We start from the raw sequence: 14,365 nt of genomic DNA, 5'->3' as shown, positions 1-14,365 counted from the left end.
GTTAGCGTATGTAATCTTTTTTATTTATTACGTATTTAGGTTTTACAGTGTTTTGTTTCTCCACGGACGCCCTAGCACTCCCTTGTGGCCCCCAGGGGCCCCAGTTTAAAAACCCCTGGTGTAAACGACTGTACTACACTTTCAGCTGATTCAAATTCTCAGTGCACTGGAATAGTTTACATGTAGGGCAATGAATGTGCGATTACACAGTGTTTTTTGTGTGACACGTTTCATGTGAGCACAGACTGCAGTTCAGCCGGTCCAACAAGTGTAACAAGTTCCTACATGCAGCAGGTACTGAGACGATAACATCTTCACTGCTGTCTTGATGTGATATGCGTACAAAAATAGTCATTGTTTAAAAACAAACGCTTAATTGGGTGACATTAATTAGTTAATATTGCAATGCACCAGAACGGTTCGTATGGTTGATAAGGAGTTCTCAGCCAACCGCAGAGCAAAATGAATGTATGAACTCCATTACCTTAATTCAGGGGTTTTCAAAGGGGGCCTTAAGGCGGTGCTAGGTGGGTCAGATTTTTTTTTTTTTTTTAAATAGGCTAAATAGCCTAATTATTAAAATAAAATTATAATACTTATTTAGCCTATAAATTAATTAATTAAATAACCTAGATTAATTATTTAATTAAATATATATATATATATATTTTTTTTCAGTTTTCTAAAGACTGGTCTGTAATCATAAGAGTAATGACAGTTATATTTTATGTTTCTATTCAGATTTATACGATTTAGAGTACGCTAATGGTGGGTAGAAAAAGGGATAAAGTATGTAAATATTTTCCAGACAAAATTTACAAATTTGTATTGAATGGGTCTTTAAACACGAGTGTAGTATATTAAACCCCTGCCTTAATGAATAAATATATATTGCAGGGACAAGATTATAGAGTTCCTGATACCATCATCAAATTATGGATATATCCAAAACCACGCGCTGCGCTTGAAAACAGTGAACGCGCGGAACTTGTTGTCGCGCGCAATAACGACATCTATATTGGTGCTTTCAACAAAACGTTGAACAACAACAATTATATTACGCGGTTCTTCAAAGGTGTGTCTGCTGAAAGGGGGAGGCCATTTTGTACAGAGAAGCGTCTGTACATGCATGCATGTGTGTGTGTGAGTGTGTGTTCGCGTCAGGAGCAGGAAGTGTGTGCGTGCCTTTGTGCTTGAGAGAGTAAATTTGTGTTGGGGAGTCGAACTGTAGTAACAGCAGCACCCGTTTCTTCATTTTCCTGTGCTTGCATTATTTCACCTCGCCTCTGTTTTGCTCTGTGCAATGGATGGGTATGTGAGTTTACAGTGTCTTATTTTCCTATTACGCGCTTGTTGAGTTGTTCATGTATTGAAGTGTTGGCATTATTGTAATGATAATAATGGCACGTCAGAAATGTGGGGGAGGGAGCAAACGTGTTGGAGATCTAACCTTTGCAATTGTTTTATTTTAAAATGCAAATGCAGTGGAAATATTAAGTGTCAGTCTTTTACTTTCGTTTTTTTATTGGTTTGTATTAAAATCATGATGCGTTTGTTGCTCATGGGTCAACATTAATAATCGGTTGATGTTGTTGAGATGCAAAATATGGGCGTATGGCACTGTGAATATACCATGATCAAAGTTAGATTCAAGGAAGTGCGCTTGTTTAGAATTAAATGGCGTTTTGCTTGTGGCTTTTGTTACACAATCATCTCTCGTTTGCTTTCAAACCCTGCTATTCTATAAACACGACATGAATTCAAGGTAAATAGATTCATGAAGTGGGTAGAATTAAGGAAATAAGAGCTCCTCGTGCGCTGCTGCCATTTTAAAGCCATGAAGGGGCGTTTCTGAAGCGAATCCGTCTGAAAACAGTGTTTCCTGGCGCTATAAGCGCTCCTGTTTTCATCCACCGACGCTCTCGAGTGGGTTTTATATATGAGGCTTGTAAAAGAATAACGCGATGTTCATCTTTACATCGCGATATTCTGTTTAACGACTTTTTCACAGACAACCGCTTCTATTGTACGCAGCCGCGCGTTTACAGTATAGACAGCTCGAGCGCTTTATTTATGGTTTAATTTGCGCTTTCTATATATGTGGTGTTGGTGTTGTATAGTGTGTTTAACTGTCATTGTTTACACTCGTGTGCGTGGGCAAAACTGTGGGCGGGGGACTGCGTGCCTGCGTGGTGCTCAGATTATATTTTACTCACTTATTGTTGCTTTGCTTGTCCTCTCTAGTGACTCATTTCTCCGAATCGGTTCTTTCGAACAGAACCTATTCAGCGATTCTGTTCGTCACGCGGACGCAATCCCTGACATTTTTCAAGCTTCCAATAAAGCATGTATAACTTACACGTACAATGTTGCTGTTTACGGTTTTCGATTTGGTATTTTTCAAGTTATTGAAGTAAATCGATACATTCTTATAATGTGCATTCACAAAAAGTAATGTTTTTTCTTAAAAAAAAAAAAAGGTTGATAAAATTGTCATCAAGTCATATAAACATATTTCCAGTACGTTTTATTTGTAATATTTCTGCAACATCAGTCACCGATTCTCTACTCATAAATTAATCGATCATGTCTGCTTTGGTTATATGCTAAATCGGCCCTATACTATTCACTATTCCCTACTCCACAGGCCTATAGTGCACTGAATGAGTGAGTGAAAACGAGTGAGCAAAATTCGCATACTAAGTGCGATGGAAGTGCTGTGAACACTATCCTCTGAATTCGGTGCATTGTGGGATTGAATGAGTGCACTCAATAATGTTTATTATGGTTTCGGACACCAGTACGAATGGCTTTCCCCTCAAATAGTGCACTATAAGGGTGTAGGGGGCAATTTTGTACTACATTTGTCTTTTGAACAACAGCGTCAATTGCTTCATTGCCATTCACAACTCCTCTGCCGTGGCCTCATGGGATAGTTAAGTGTTCACTGGATGCACACTTCAGAATCTTACCAGAAGTAGTAGGTCATCCGGGTACTTTTCACCTTATGAATACTATGAATTTGGACTTACTGCTCGACTCACATAATGTTTTTCACCTGCAGTATAGTATAGTTGGCATATTTGTATGCAGGGATTTAATCCATTTTAATGAACCATCAAAAATACTCAAAATGAATGATTTTTCAGGAATTGTTTGTAAAATAGGATTTAATCAAAAGGGTTTTTCCACACCTTGAATTGCGCAAGTTGGTCATGGTTTCGTTTGGTTAATGCTGAAGTGCTTCAATGTCTATATAGGCTCATGAAAACGTCACGTTGTCCACAAAGAACAAAGAACAACAGCAGTTTCCCATTATAGCTACACCTTTTTAGTGTGCTGGTTATCGTTCACACATTGGTTGTGATCCTATCAGTTAATTTTGTTGTACAGTATACTTAGTAATGCATATAAAGCACAGTTGCAGCTCTGCAGAAGCGAAAGCATTAGATAATTGTGCATTTTCACACTCCCAGGGGATTTCCACCATCAAACAACTCCCAGATCTCCCCAGTGTGGGGATTACAATCTGTTTCTGAAAGACCGAACACCCATTTTTCACTTTGCCTCTGTGTCTCTCGTTGGCTTTTAATAAATGTGGTAGCTGGAATTGTCCACCTGGATGGAGACCGAACTGAGGGGTTCAGTTTGTCATTTTAATTATAACAGAGACGTCTTGTTACGCTGAGTCTTGATATCAGACAACTGTGATGCAATGGAACGGAGCGCAGATAGACAAACCTCATTTGTTTGAGGGCTTGTTTTGGTTAAAAAAGAGAAAAGAATATAGCCTACAAATAATGTTGTTTCTGAACCTAATATGAAGAAGTGCTTGGTAAATGTTTGACAAGCAGTTAGTTGGATATGCAGCTCAAAACTGTACTCTAGTCCTGTACCTTTTCACATTTTAAAGCAGAAGTAGGAGGAAAAAAGGAAGGTAGTTGCTAAAATTCTACTTTCGACACTACTTTCAAAACTTAAGGTTAAGTGCTATAGCAAACAGTGTTGTGAAAACTTGCTTTTTTTAATAAAGGCGCACTGTGTAAATTTTAGCGGCATCTAGCGGTGAGGTTGCGAATTGCAACCGGCCACCACTCACCCCTCCCTTTTGAAGCACATAGAGAAGCTACGGTGGCCGACACAGGACAAAGATGTCGTCGTGTGAGACAGCAGAGAGTAGCTACGCTCTGTAGAGCAGTTTGTCCGTTTAGGGCTACTGTAGAAACATGGCGGAGCAAAATGGCGACTTCACTGAAAACGGTTATATATATATTGTACAGCATTTCTGTCAATAGATCCTCATTAATACTACAGACTGCACCTTTAACAACAACAAAAACAAAAAATCCTATTTTCTGCTTATTTTTGTCAAAAGTCCCTTTCTCACCAAATTGAAAATGAACAGCAGGGAGCAGAGAGATGGCGTTAAACTACCTCATGTCTCAAAAGCACATAACATTACAGTAATAATGAGCATGAACAACTTAAAGAGCTCTGACCTGTACCACCTGACTGCTGCAGATTCATTTCAGCATTGATAGTGTTGCCATTATAACGCATAAATCCGAGTGCACAAACTGCTCAGAGTATAACGTCACAGGTTTCTATCTTTTCAAAATTACAGTAGTTATGGCATGAACACAGCATAAGCTCGTTGTTTTGGTTCAAGAGAAACTGTAAAAGGCGGGTGCTATTGCTTGGTGACTGACGTAGCATAGCATGAATCGTGCGGATGGCATGTGATGCCTACGCGAGGAGGTGAGCGGAGGTAATAGGTTAACAGGCGGGTTGGACATCGTATTGTAGTCCTCGGAACGAGGTCAATGATTGGACGAAGATTTGATGGTCCTATACTTTCCACAGACGATATAAGTACATTTAGACCACTTGAGTTGGTGATTGCTATCAGGATGTGAAGTGACTTTCAACCAGCATGTTTTTGAAGCAAATCACCTACCCGGTCTTTAACCTGGAGCAAAGACAAAGTGCGCCTATTCATTTTAAAATGGCGGCTAATTGCTCTTCTCCAAAACGGGTACAAGAAAAGCCTTTGTTCCTGTTGATAATAATAAAGTAATAAAACGGCAGCTACAAGGAAAACCACAATAAGCCCGCTGAGCTATTGTCTCCATCCTGACGGGTGACCGCTATGATCAATGAGAGGACAGTTAACTCGCACGTGACTTGACAAATTTTGGTCCTTTTAGAAATGTTGTGAAACGAACCAATAAGACAACATTGTAACAATTTTAATTTCGGAACAAAATGAATGATCTGCCTGTCTATAATTTGGAAATAAATGAGCGGAATTCTGTCTGACCTGCATCAAACATTCCAAAAAAGCAAGTGTGACCTTTAAGCTTACACCGCTCTGACCTAATAATCGACCTTGTTGAAGTAATGTCCGAAGTGTACTTGAGAAATGTCCTGTGGGCTGTAAACTGGGCCGACCGGTCGTCAGCAGAAGCAGAAGCAGTGCCCTTAGCACAAAAGGGTGTGTTTATTGTGCTCAAAACAAACCAATATTTGTGGGGTTTGAGCATGAAAACAACGTGATTTGGCATTTATAAAATTTTAATCTGCTTATAATAAACCCAAATCTCACAGAATGTCAGGTCTTCACCTACAATCAAGAAACATAAAGCATAAAGAAAATAAAGGGTTTTTTTGCTAAACAAAATTAACTCAAAATAAAACCCAACAAAACAAAAAAATCATATTGAATGGACAAATAATGATTTTTTTTTTTAAAGGAAATTTTAAAATCAAATTAAATTCAGTACAACAAATACTGTGATGTATGGAATCTATGGATACTTTACAATTAAAATAATATATCTTAATTTCTTTTTATTCACATCACAGCGATTTTGTCCTTATTTTTTTCCCCTTTGATTTTAGTATGAAATATACATTTACAGTTTTGTGAGATTCATCCAAATATTTTTTTTCACTGTTGCACAAAAAAAGATTCCAGCCTTCTGTGCCACATGAATTAGAAATGATCGCTCCTGCAGTTCATTAATGCATTGTAACCCAATCACAATAGCTCCAAAATGGAAACCATGTGAGGGGCACTTTGCTGCCTCATGTGGGTGATTCATCTAAGACATTTCACTTTTAGACTAATGTTGTTTTCAGAAGGAAATGTTTCATCTTGTCAGTATCCTCCTGATAAACCTGAGCTGCGATAATTAGGCAAAGTGTGGGGAGCAGGAATAACTAGCAGCATGATAGCTGAGACTTCCCACAAACCCGTGCAAGATGTTGGGGAAGTTCCCCTGCTACATCGTGGTGAGTTACATCATTAGCTTTATGCTTGTACTTCCTTCAGAGTGAGGGCAGGAAAAACACCCTTTTAGCCGAAAACATTTCATACTGTCTATTGCAAAAGGGCTTTCACATTCATCTCAAGGTCTTGTCTCATTGAAATGTTTGATACTTTGAGGTGAGCCTCTTTTAAAAAAAATTCTTAACAGACCGAGGTGACAGACCTCCTGATTTGGAAATAGCAATAAATATGAAACATAGCTGCAAGCAGTGATTATCTGGATCCAAGCATCACATACGTATATAGATGATTCAGTGATACAATTGCTATGGATTTTTTCTTAATATAATATGCGATTTTTAAGTGTTTTTTTATGGAAATCAGACAAGGGTTTTGAGCTTCCACAAGAACCAATGAGGTTCATTCTCGTGTTACGCAGCACATTTGAGCTTCCATAAGAACCAATGATGTTCATTCTTGCGTGTTTCGCACCACATTTGAGCTTCCATAAGAACCAATGATGTTCATTCTTGCGTGTTTCGCAGCATGTTTGAGCTTCAGCAACAACCAATGAGGTTTGTTCTTGCACGTCAAGCAGGTTCGGTTGACCTTCTGTGTATTTCTTATCAATGTGTATATGTGAATAAAAGCTAAATTCATTCTGTTCATCATATAAAGTGATCGAGTCTCTTCAGAAAATTTGGACTAAACAGCTCAATTCATATGGATTAGTTTTGCGATCTCTTTATGAACTTTTTAAAGCGTCAAAGTGGTAGATGCATAGCTGTCAATGGAGGGACAGAAAGCTCTCAGATTTCATCAAAAAGATCTTCATTTGTGTTCCGAAGATGAACAAAAGTCTTATTTTTGGGTGAACTATCCCTTTAATGTCTTCTCAGATTTGACATTATTTGCTGATAAAATTTGAAGAAAATGTTAGCATTTGCCTGAAACAAGACACATTCCCATTTGATTGATCATGCTACTACTGAGTTACAAGCGTTTTACAGTTATAGTGCCACCAATGGGCAGAATTTGACCTAACTTGGCATCCTCAGGCCGTCTGGTTGTCTATGTTATGCCAAATTTCAGTAAGTTTGGACTTTGCTATCGGCAGATATATAGGTACATCCTTTACAATGTGCAGCGCCAGACCAATTGATTTACTTATATCTTCGCAAAGCATCGACATATCAATATTCTTTTGGTAATTTTTTGCCCTTGTCCGCAAAACCTTTGCTTTATTAGTGTCAGATGTGTGTGTTTGCAGCTGAGTAGTGGGTGGGATTTCTGACCATCCCACCAAGTTAGGTATCTCTACAACCTTCGATCTTCGGTTCTTGAACCCATAATGAATTGCAAACTGCTCTCAGATCCACTTTACTTAACAAGAGGTTAAGTTAATGGGGTCCAGTGTAGTTTTGAAGTCGCTGACACAATGCTAGGGTGATTTTGCCAGGGCGTTTTTACGCAGTTGCTAAGGTGTTCTGTGTGATTGCTAGGATTTTTCCTACTAATCCAAGTTAAAAGTGTCCCCCATCTCTGTGATTATTCTGGTCGCTATGAATAGCATACCTCATTCAATGCAAGTAGATTTTTTTTTCCTTCTGTCCGTTTCATTGTCTGCCAAGCAAAAATCATAAGTCTAATTGCTTAGAAATAACACACCTCTCCTCAACAAGCCGGATGATTCGAGGTATCATTCGTCAGCATGTGGGAAGAGTTAAATAGGGAAGTTTAATACAATGACACACAGGAGCAGGCTATTCAAAACAGCATCTACACCTGCGAGTCATATGGCATGGCAGGAAATGAGTGCTTATCATGTATCAACTTCTCCTTGTCCATGTAATCAAACTGTTTTGGACATGGAAGCCATGCACTGATCCTAGATCAGTGCTTTTATTGCAAGCCGATTTATTAAAACAAAAAAAAATTGGCTGTTATGTAGGTCAGAATAGAAGGTTAAAGAGGTGGAATGTACCGCTAGATCTTAGACGAGAATGGAAAAGGATCTTTTCTACACGCAAGTCTTATTTTATTAAGGCCTAGAGCACAACAGAGAAAAACATTGTCATGTGATGGCTGGCCTCACAGGGCTCAGAGACCTTATGAAGATTTATCTGAAAGCAGCTGGTCTATTTTTATTGTCGGCATGTGAAAATGGTGATGTGATTGCACTTTTATTTTAAGTGTGACGTAACATGCGTATCCTAAAGCTGACCTGTGTTTTTGCATTCGTTACCTGTATTAAGTGGTTAAGTATTCACACCGCCTGGGGGTTTTTTTTGGGTGAAAAAAAATCTAGTAAAAAACATGACACACTTTTTTGGTTTAGATCTAAAGCAGTTCTTAGTCTTACACGCTTTTACTTGAATATGCCTCTTCTGTGATGAGCATGTTTGTAATTTCTGAATTCAAATATATTTAGTGTTTTTTGAAGAAAATGGGTATTTTATGGCGCATGGTAAATCAAGTCCTGTCAATCTGAGCGATCGATCCAATTCAATCGCGCTCCAATAAAATTGGTCAGATTGGTCTCTACAGATTGTCCGTACACAACTCACCATACCCGAGATACAGTTTCCATTGGTCGAACTTTTAAAAGACAATAGAAAACACTGCGTCGGAACCCTGAAAGTCCTATAGCTTTAGCCAAGCAGCATGTCATGTCACTCCCTGAGGATTTTTCCCAAGATATGTGCTTCATGTTCTGTTGTGTGTGTGGGCTCGTTTGAATCGAGACAAACTGATCTAAATCAAGATGTGTGATTTTACTATGGTTTACTAATGTTTCACAAAGTTACGAAGCAGAATGTGGCGCAAAAGCCTGTTTACTGTTTACGTGCGCATCTGCGGCAAATTTTTGCGCCTTTACCTTATCAAATTCCGATCGGTACTTGATATTGGCTAAATTTAGTGACTCCTGATCGAACCATAGACTGTGATTATTGACCGATACCGGTCTGCGGCCAGACGATCGGAGCGTCCCTAAAAATAATGGAGAAAACATTGTTTTTAGTGAAAGAAATTAATTCTTGAAAAAACAATGTTATTTAGTAGTTTTGCATTCTTTTATTGAAATTTTTTTTTTATATTTGAAACAAAACAGCTTCATTGCTTATTATTTTTTGAAAACTTCAGTCATGTGGTGCGACCAACATGCAGAAACTTGAGGGGAAAAACATACAACCTTATGTATTCAAGATTGAAAGGAAAATATATTGTACTTAAAGGTGAACTATGTAGGATTTTTGCAGTAAAACATCCAGAAACCACTAGGCCAGTGTTATATATTTTGTTCAGTTGAGTACTTAGAATATCCCAAATGTTTTCAACTATTTGTAAATCGTGAGAAAATTGCTATTTTAACCAAGGAGCCGGGACGTGTGAGCTATGCGTGTGAGGGAGTCGCCTGTCGATTGCGTCATATCTGCGTCACCCTCGGTCTCCGGTTTTATTCAGTGAAACACTTTACTCTCACTGCATTGTGAACAAGTGTCATAGCAGCCGCCGAGCGAACGTCATAACTTCCTTTTCAACACACTCAGATATATCTAATACGATAAACAGAGCTGCGTTACCTCAGACTCATGACTGGAGAAGAGGAAGTGCCGCCGGCAACCGTGTCATAATAAAAGTCCCGCCGGCGATTATGCCATAATAACAGTCCCGCTCTTCAATCGCTCCTGCGGCCTTGCTCAGCTCCACACCACTCGCTCCTGCTCTGCTTCAGACTACAGTAATGTTAATAATCGCATCCATGAACATGATTTCTGCCCGAGTCCTATCCTGACTCTTTCCCACCGGCTGTGAGGTGAAGACCACATGTCCCAAGATTCTGCGCTCAAACGTGGCGTCATCAAACTACGCCTTTGTTTTGAACAGGCGACCTCTAGTGGACGGAAAAGTTACATAGTGTAGCTTTAATGGTTGCACCAATTGTATTTTTTAATCATTCAATTTGAACTTTTTTTGAAAATGGTATAAAACTACTAGATTTTTCCTTATCTTGGACACTCTAATTTATCATTGACCCTTTTTTAATGTCACAGGAGACATTATGTGTGTAGTTTGCCTTGAATGTCAATCACGTTTGCCATTTTCTTTAAATTACCATCATTCTCTGTCTTGCATTGAGGAATAGCCAACCTTTATGCAATTTGATAGTAATGGTCAGTTTAGGCTTTATAAAATCTCTTGTATATGTTTATAACTGCCTCCCAGAGTCTATAGTAAATATGTTTGTATTTTCACAGATATGTAAATTATAGAATAGAAATGATGCTCAGTGCCTACAACCTGTTCAGATTCAAATGCTGTGCCATTCTACCTCAGCTGGGCAGAATTTTAAAATATCCACGTTTTCTAGATTTCAGTAGGAAGGCGACATGTTTCGCCCACTCACATGTCTGCCATATGGACACACCAGCCTCATTTCCACACACACTACACCACTTCTTTCCTTTATAAAAGGCACTGTTAGAGAGAGTGTATGACGTTTATTAGCTGTTATCATCAATTACTGTTGGTTTTGTGATGGCAAGTTTGCACAATAAACACAAACAGCACTCAAATTTTCTTTAGAAAATGTACAAAGCTGGTTAATATTGGTGCTGTTGATCTGGCCAGTTTGATCAGTGTCACAGGAGACTGTACGGTACTTCCTTGTTTTCATATAGTGCATTTCCTGCTGTACGCTGCAGAATCTGAAGAGCCAATGCGCAAAGTGAGTCATTCTCTGCACTTCCTTGAAATTTGTATTGTTAATCACTGAATCACGTCAATGTCAACATAACATCAAAATTGTTGATACATTGGTTATTCCTCTTCATGCCATAGGAACTATTTAACCTTAATCTTTCATCACTTTTGAATAAGTCCAAAACAACATTATAAAGGCATCGTGTTGTTAAATAAAATCAAGTGCTGCACTAAATCTGACTTTATTACCTTGTTTTTCTCTGAAGTATGTCACATTGGGAAATTAAATTGGTTGCGAACATTGTAACACATTTGCATCAACCGAGTATGACCCCTTGACCTATTAGTATTCAGTTGATGTGCAGTGGAAAATGCTATTTTTTTTAGAGTTTGTTCATTCCACATGTTGTCTTTGGTCTCACATAGATAATCACGCATTACAATGATTGATGGAGAAAAAAATAATGTAGCAAAACCAGCTCCTGTGCTTGAGTATGTTAAGCAGGTGCTTTTGGATATGTTTAACATACTGTAAATTGTATAATAAAGCAGTATTCAAAAATAAAAATTGTTGTCATTTACTCACCGAACCTGTATGATGTTATTTCATCCGTGGAAAACAAAAGAATATAATTTAAACCGTGGAAAACAAAAGAATATAATTTAAAGGACACTCTTTCACATCAGCAAAAAAGTGTAAAAACAATATATTACAAAAAGAAAAAAAGATGCTTCCCCTAATGAGTTTGTCAACTATGTTACTGACAAAAATGTATGCCACTTCTTTTAAAAGACTGATAAGAATTTTATTTTTTTTGCAGATATTTGTGTAAAATTCTCAGCATGGTCACGAAGGACGAGAATATATATATAAAAAAAATCATAAATCTGCTTGAAAGATCATTTTGATAGTTTTAAGAATGTCACGGAAAAATCCAGTCCATGTGGATGTAAACTATACCCTGAAATAATATCAAAAGCAGCTATCTAGATATTTAAGATGTTAAAATTCAGTCAAAACATAGTTGTCAATGACAGTAACATAGTTGACAGTTTCACCATTTTGCCTCATTATTTCAATGGCAGGCCTTGTACTGCCAACCAAATGTTATTTTCTTGATTAGGTTAATCTCACGTTTGAATATTTATTTGAAATAAAAGCATATACAATTACTAACCATAACAATGTAACATAGTTGACAGGCAATTAATATACTCCCTTGACAATATGTAATTTGAGATCAAATCTAGAAAAAAGAGGATGCTTACAATAATGTGTTTAAAATATTTTGCCACTGAAGAAAAATTACATCATATGATGCTGGTCACATGGTTTTGGGATAAACTCTTTTTTTAGTTTTCTGGGGGGTGTTCGGTTAGTAACATAGTTGACAATTTTTACGGACATTAATGAAAGAAAATATTTTCTTATTTGAAAGAAAATGAAATTTAGATAAGGTATTAGATAAATAAATATAGATAATCTTGACTTTAATATTTGTTTTATTGATTATTTTGAACTCAAGTCCCACTCATTTCACAATGCAGACATTGCAAAAACTGCACAGAGGATTACAGCAAGAGATATTGTTGATGTCCGGCTTCCTGCCATTCATCATCTTCCTCTTATACGTACACCCTCACAGACCCCCCCCCCCCCCCCCCCTCCCGCTGGGCGGTGCGGAATCCCAATGATAGCCCTGCCATTTAAGTGCATTCATCTTTTTGTTTAGGAACACTAAATGACAATCATGTGACTACTTACTCTGCATTTGCAGATTATGGTGAAAGGTGAAGCACTTTACATTATCCAAACAGCTGATGTATGTGGATGAGTGTGTTGCCTTTATGAGGGTTAGTAGGGCTGTTTAATATATTATGAGCTGAATAAATAGCGTTGAAAACTGTCAGCTCTGTTTTCATTCAGTGTTAATGTTGGAACACTTATGAAAGTACTGCATTTTCACCTAGTCTCGAGGTTGAAGGCATTAACACCTATCTACAGTCCAAATTACACAGCTTACCCATTGAAGTACATTTATTTAACAGTGCGTTCACAAGCACAGAGAGAGAATAGCTTCTATTTTCGTCTGTGCTGGGTTATGAGATGAATGGCAGTTTCCCGCTGGTGGTGAAAAACCTAATCATCGACTGCAGGTGTCATTTTGGAATGCGAATTTTTGAATTTATGAAATGCGAGCGGAACAATTTTTTGCGGAAATCATTAGCAAGTCTAATTTTCATTTAACAAATTATGTTTTAAATATATTTGTGTATGTGTGTGTGTGTGTGTGTAATATATATATATATATATATATATGTATATATGTATATGTATGTATATTTCTTTTTTAAAGGTACACAATGTAATTTTTCACCCTCGAGCGGTTTCACCCTCAAACTGCTTGTATTTTACGGAAGAACATTGATTGTGCTTCGGCTCTGCGTGACTGTAGATGAATATGTTTTTTTTCTTCCTAACTAAGAGAGAGAGAGAGAGATTATCCAACTGCTCATAAAATATTCACTACTAGGCTTATGAGCTATAACTAGTTTTGAAAAAGATCTCAGGCTGACTTGCTGAAGATGTTACTGTAGCTATATACATTAATAGACACGGTACTTCCTTGAAAATAAATTCCAGCACAACGCTGCAATGAACATAATGAAATGACACTTCACAATAGATAATGCTTTAAAATGAACTCTTTTAGAGAGCTACATATGGCAATTTATCTATTCAATAATATACATTAATCAACGTTTGAGTAATAAAAACACTATCTCTGCGTCACTTTTACAACATTTCATATATCAAATTTTTCGCCATCCGAAAAACCAATGTTGATTCTTGTTTTATTGCAAGCTCTGTCTCGTTCTCTCTTTGGCAGCAGACCTTCCTCTGTTCGTGTTTGTTCAAAACGGCTGATTCCCTGGAGGTTGGAGATTTAGCAACGTTCTCACTAACCTCTGCCACTCCCACACCATACACACGTCAAAGTAACCAGAGCTTATTTTTTTCTATTTATGGATCTGACAAGACACGCATGGGCGAGTGATGCATATACGCAATTTCTCACGAAAACCATCCCAACAGGTCGAAAATATATAACACTTATAATAGGCTTTCCGTAATGAATCAGAATAAGACAAGAACACGTTTTGGAAGAATGATTGATGATGACTCTTGTAAATCTAGTGAAATTTGAACTCTGGAAATGGAAGGTCAGGTTCAGCGTATTCCATGCATTGTGCTCTGTTGTGTATTGCACATTTTAGCAAATGTAATAAGTCAAGTATTTCATGCACACAGAAAATGTACTAATTCTACACATTATACAAACTGCAGAAATAATATGCGTAGTTTGGTAGTATGCTATTCCTTATATA

At 37.6% G+C, this 14,365-nt stretch overlaps 1 protein-coding gene across 4 annotated transcripts in view; it reads left to right on the top strand.

Annotated features, from left to right (window-relative positions):
- The first annotated feature begins 1,093 nt into the window (after nt 1-1,093).
- Nucleotides 1,094-14,365, top strand: part of ptbp3 (polypyrimidine tract binding protein 3) — a 71,839-nt gene continuing 58,567 nt past the window's right edge. Inside the window, exon 1 of one of the 4 annotated variants that reach the window (XM_079804539.1) lies at nt 1,094-1,311. In XM_079804539.1, coding sequence (XP_079660665.1) covers nt 1,308-1,311 — 4 coding nt within the window. In that variant the 5' untranslated portion in view covers nt 1,094-1,307. Of the gene's footprint in view, nt 1,316-14,365 lie in introns of all 4 variants that reach the window. The other 3 variants (XM_079804537.1, XM_079804536.1, XM_079804542.1) reach the window with 3 other exon arrangements.

Source organism: Gobio gobio, assembly GCF_949357685.1.
Source record: "Gobio gobio genome assembly, chromosome: 22".
Classification (NCBI taxonomy): Eukaryota; Metazoa; Chordata; class Actinopteri; order Cypriniformes; family Gobionidae; genus Gobio; species Gobio gobio.
This window is presented reverse-complemented; position numbering and strand designations above follow the sequence as displayed.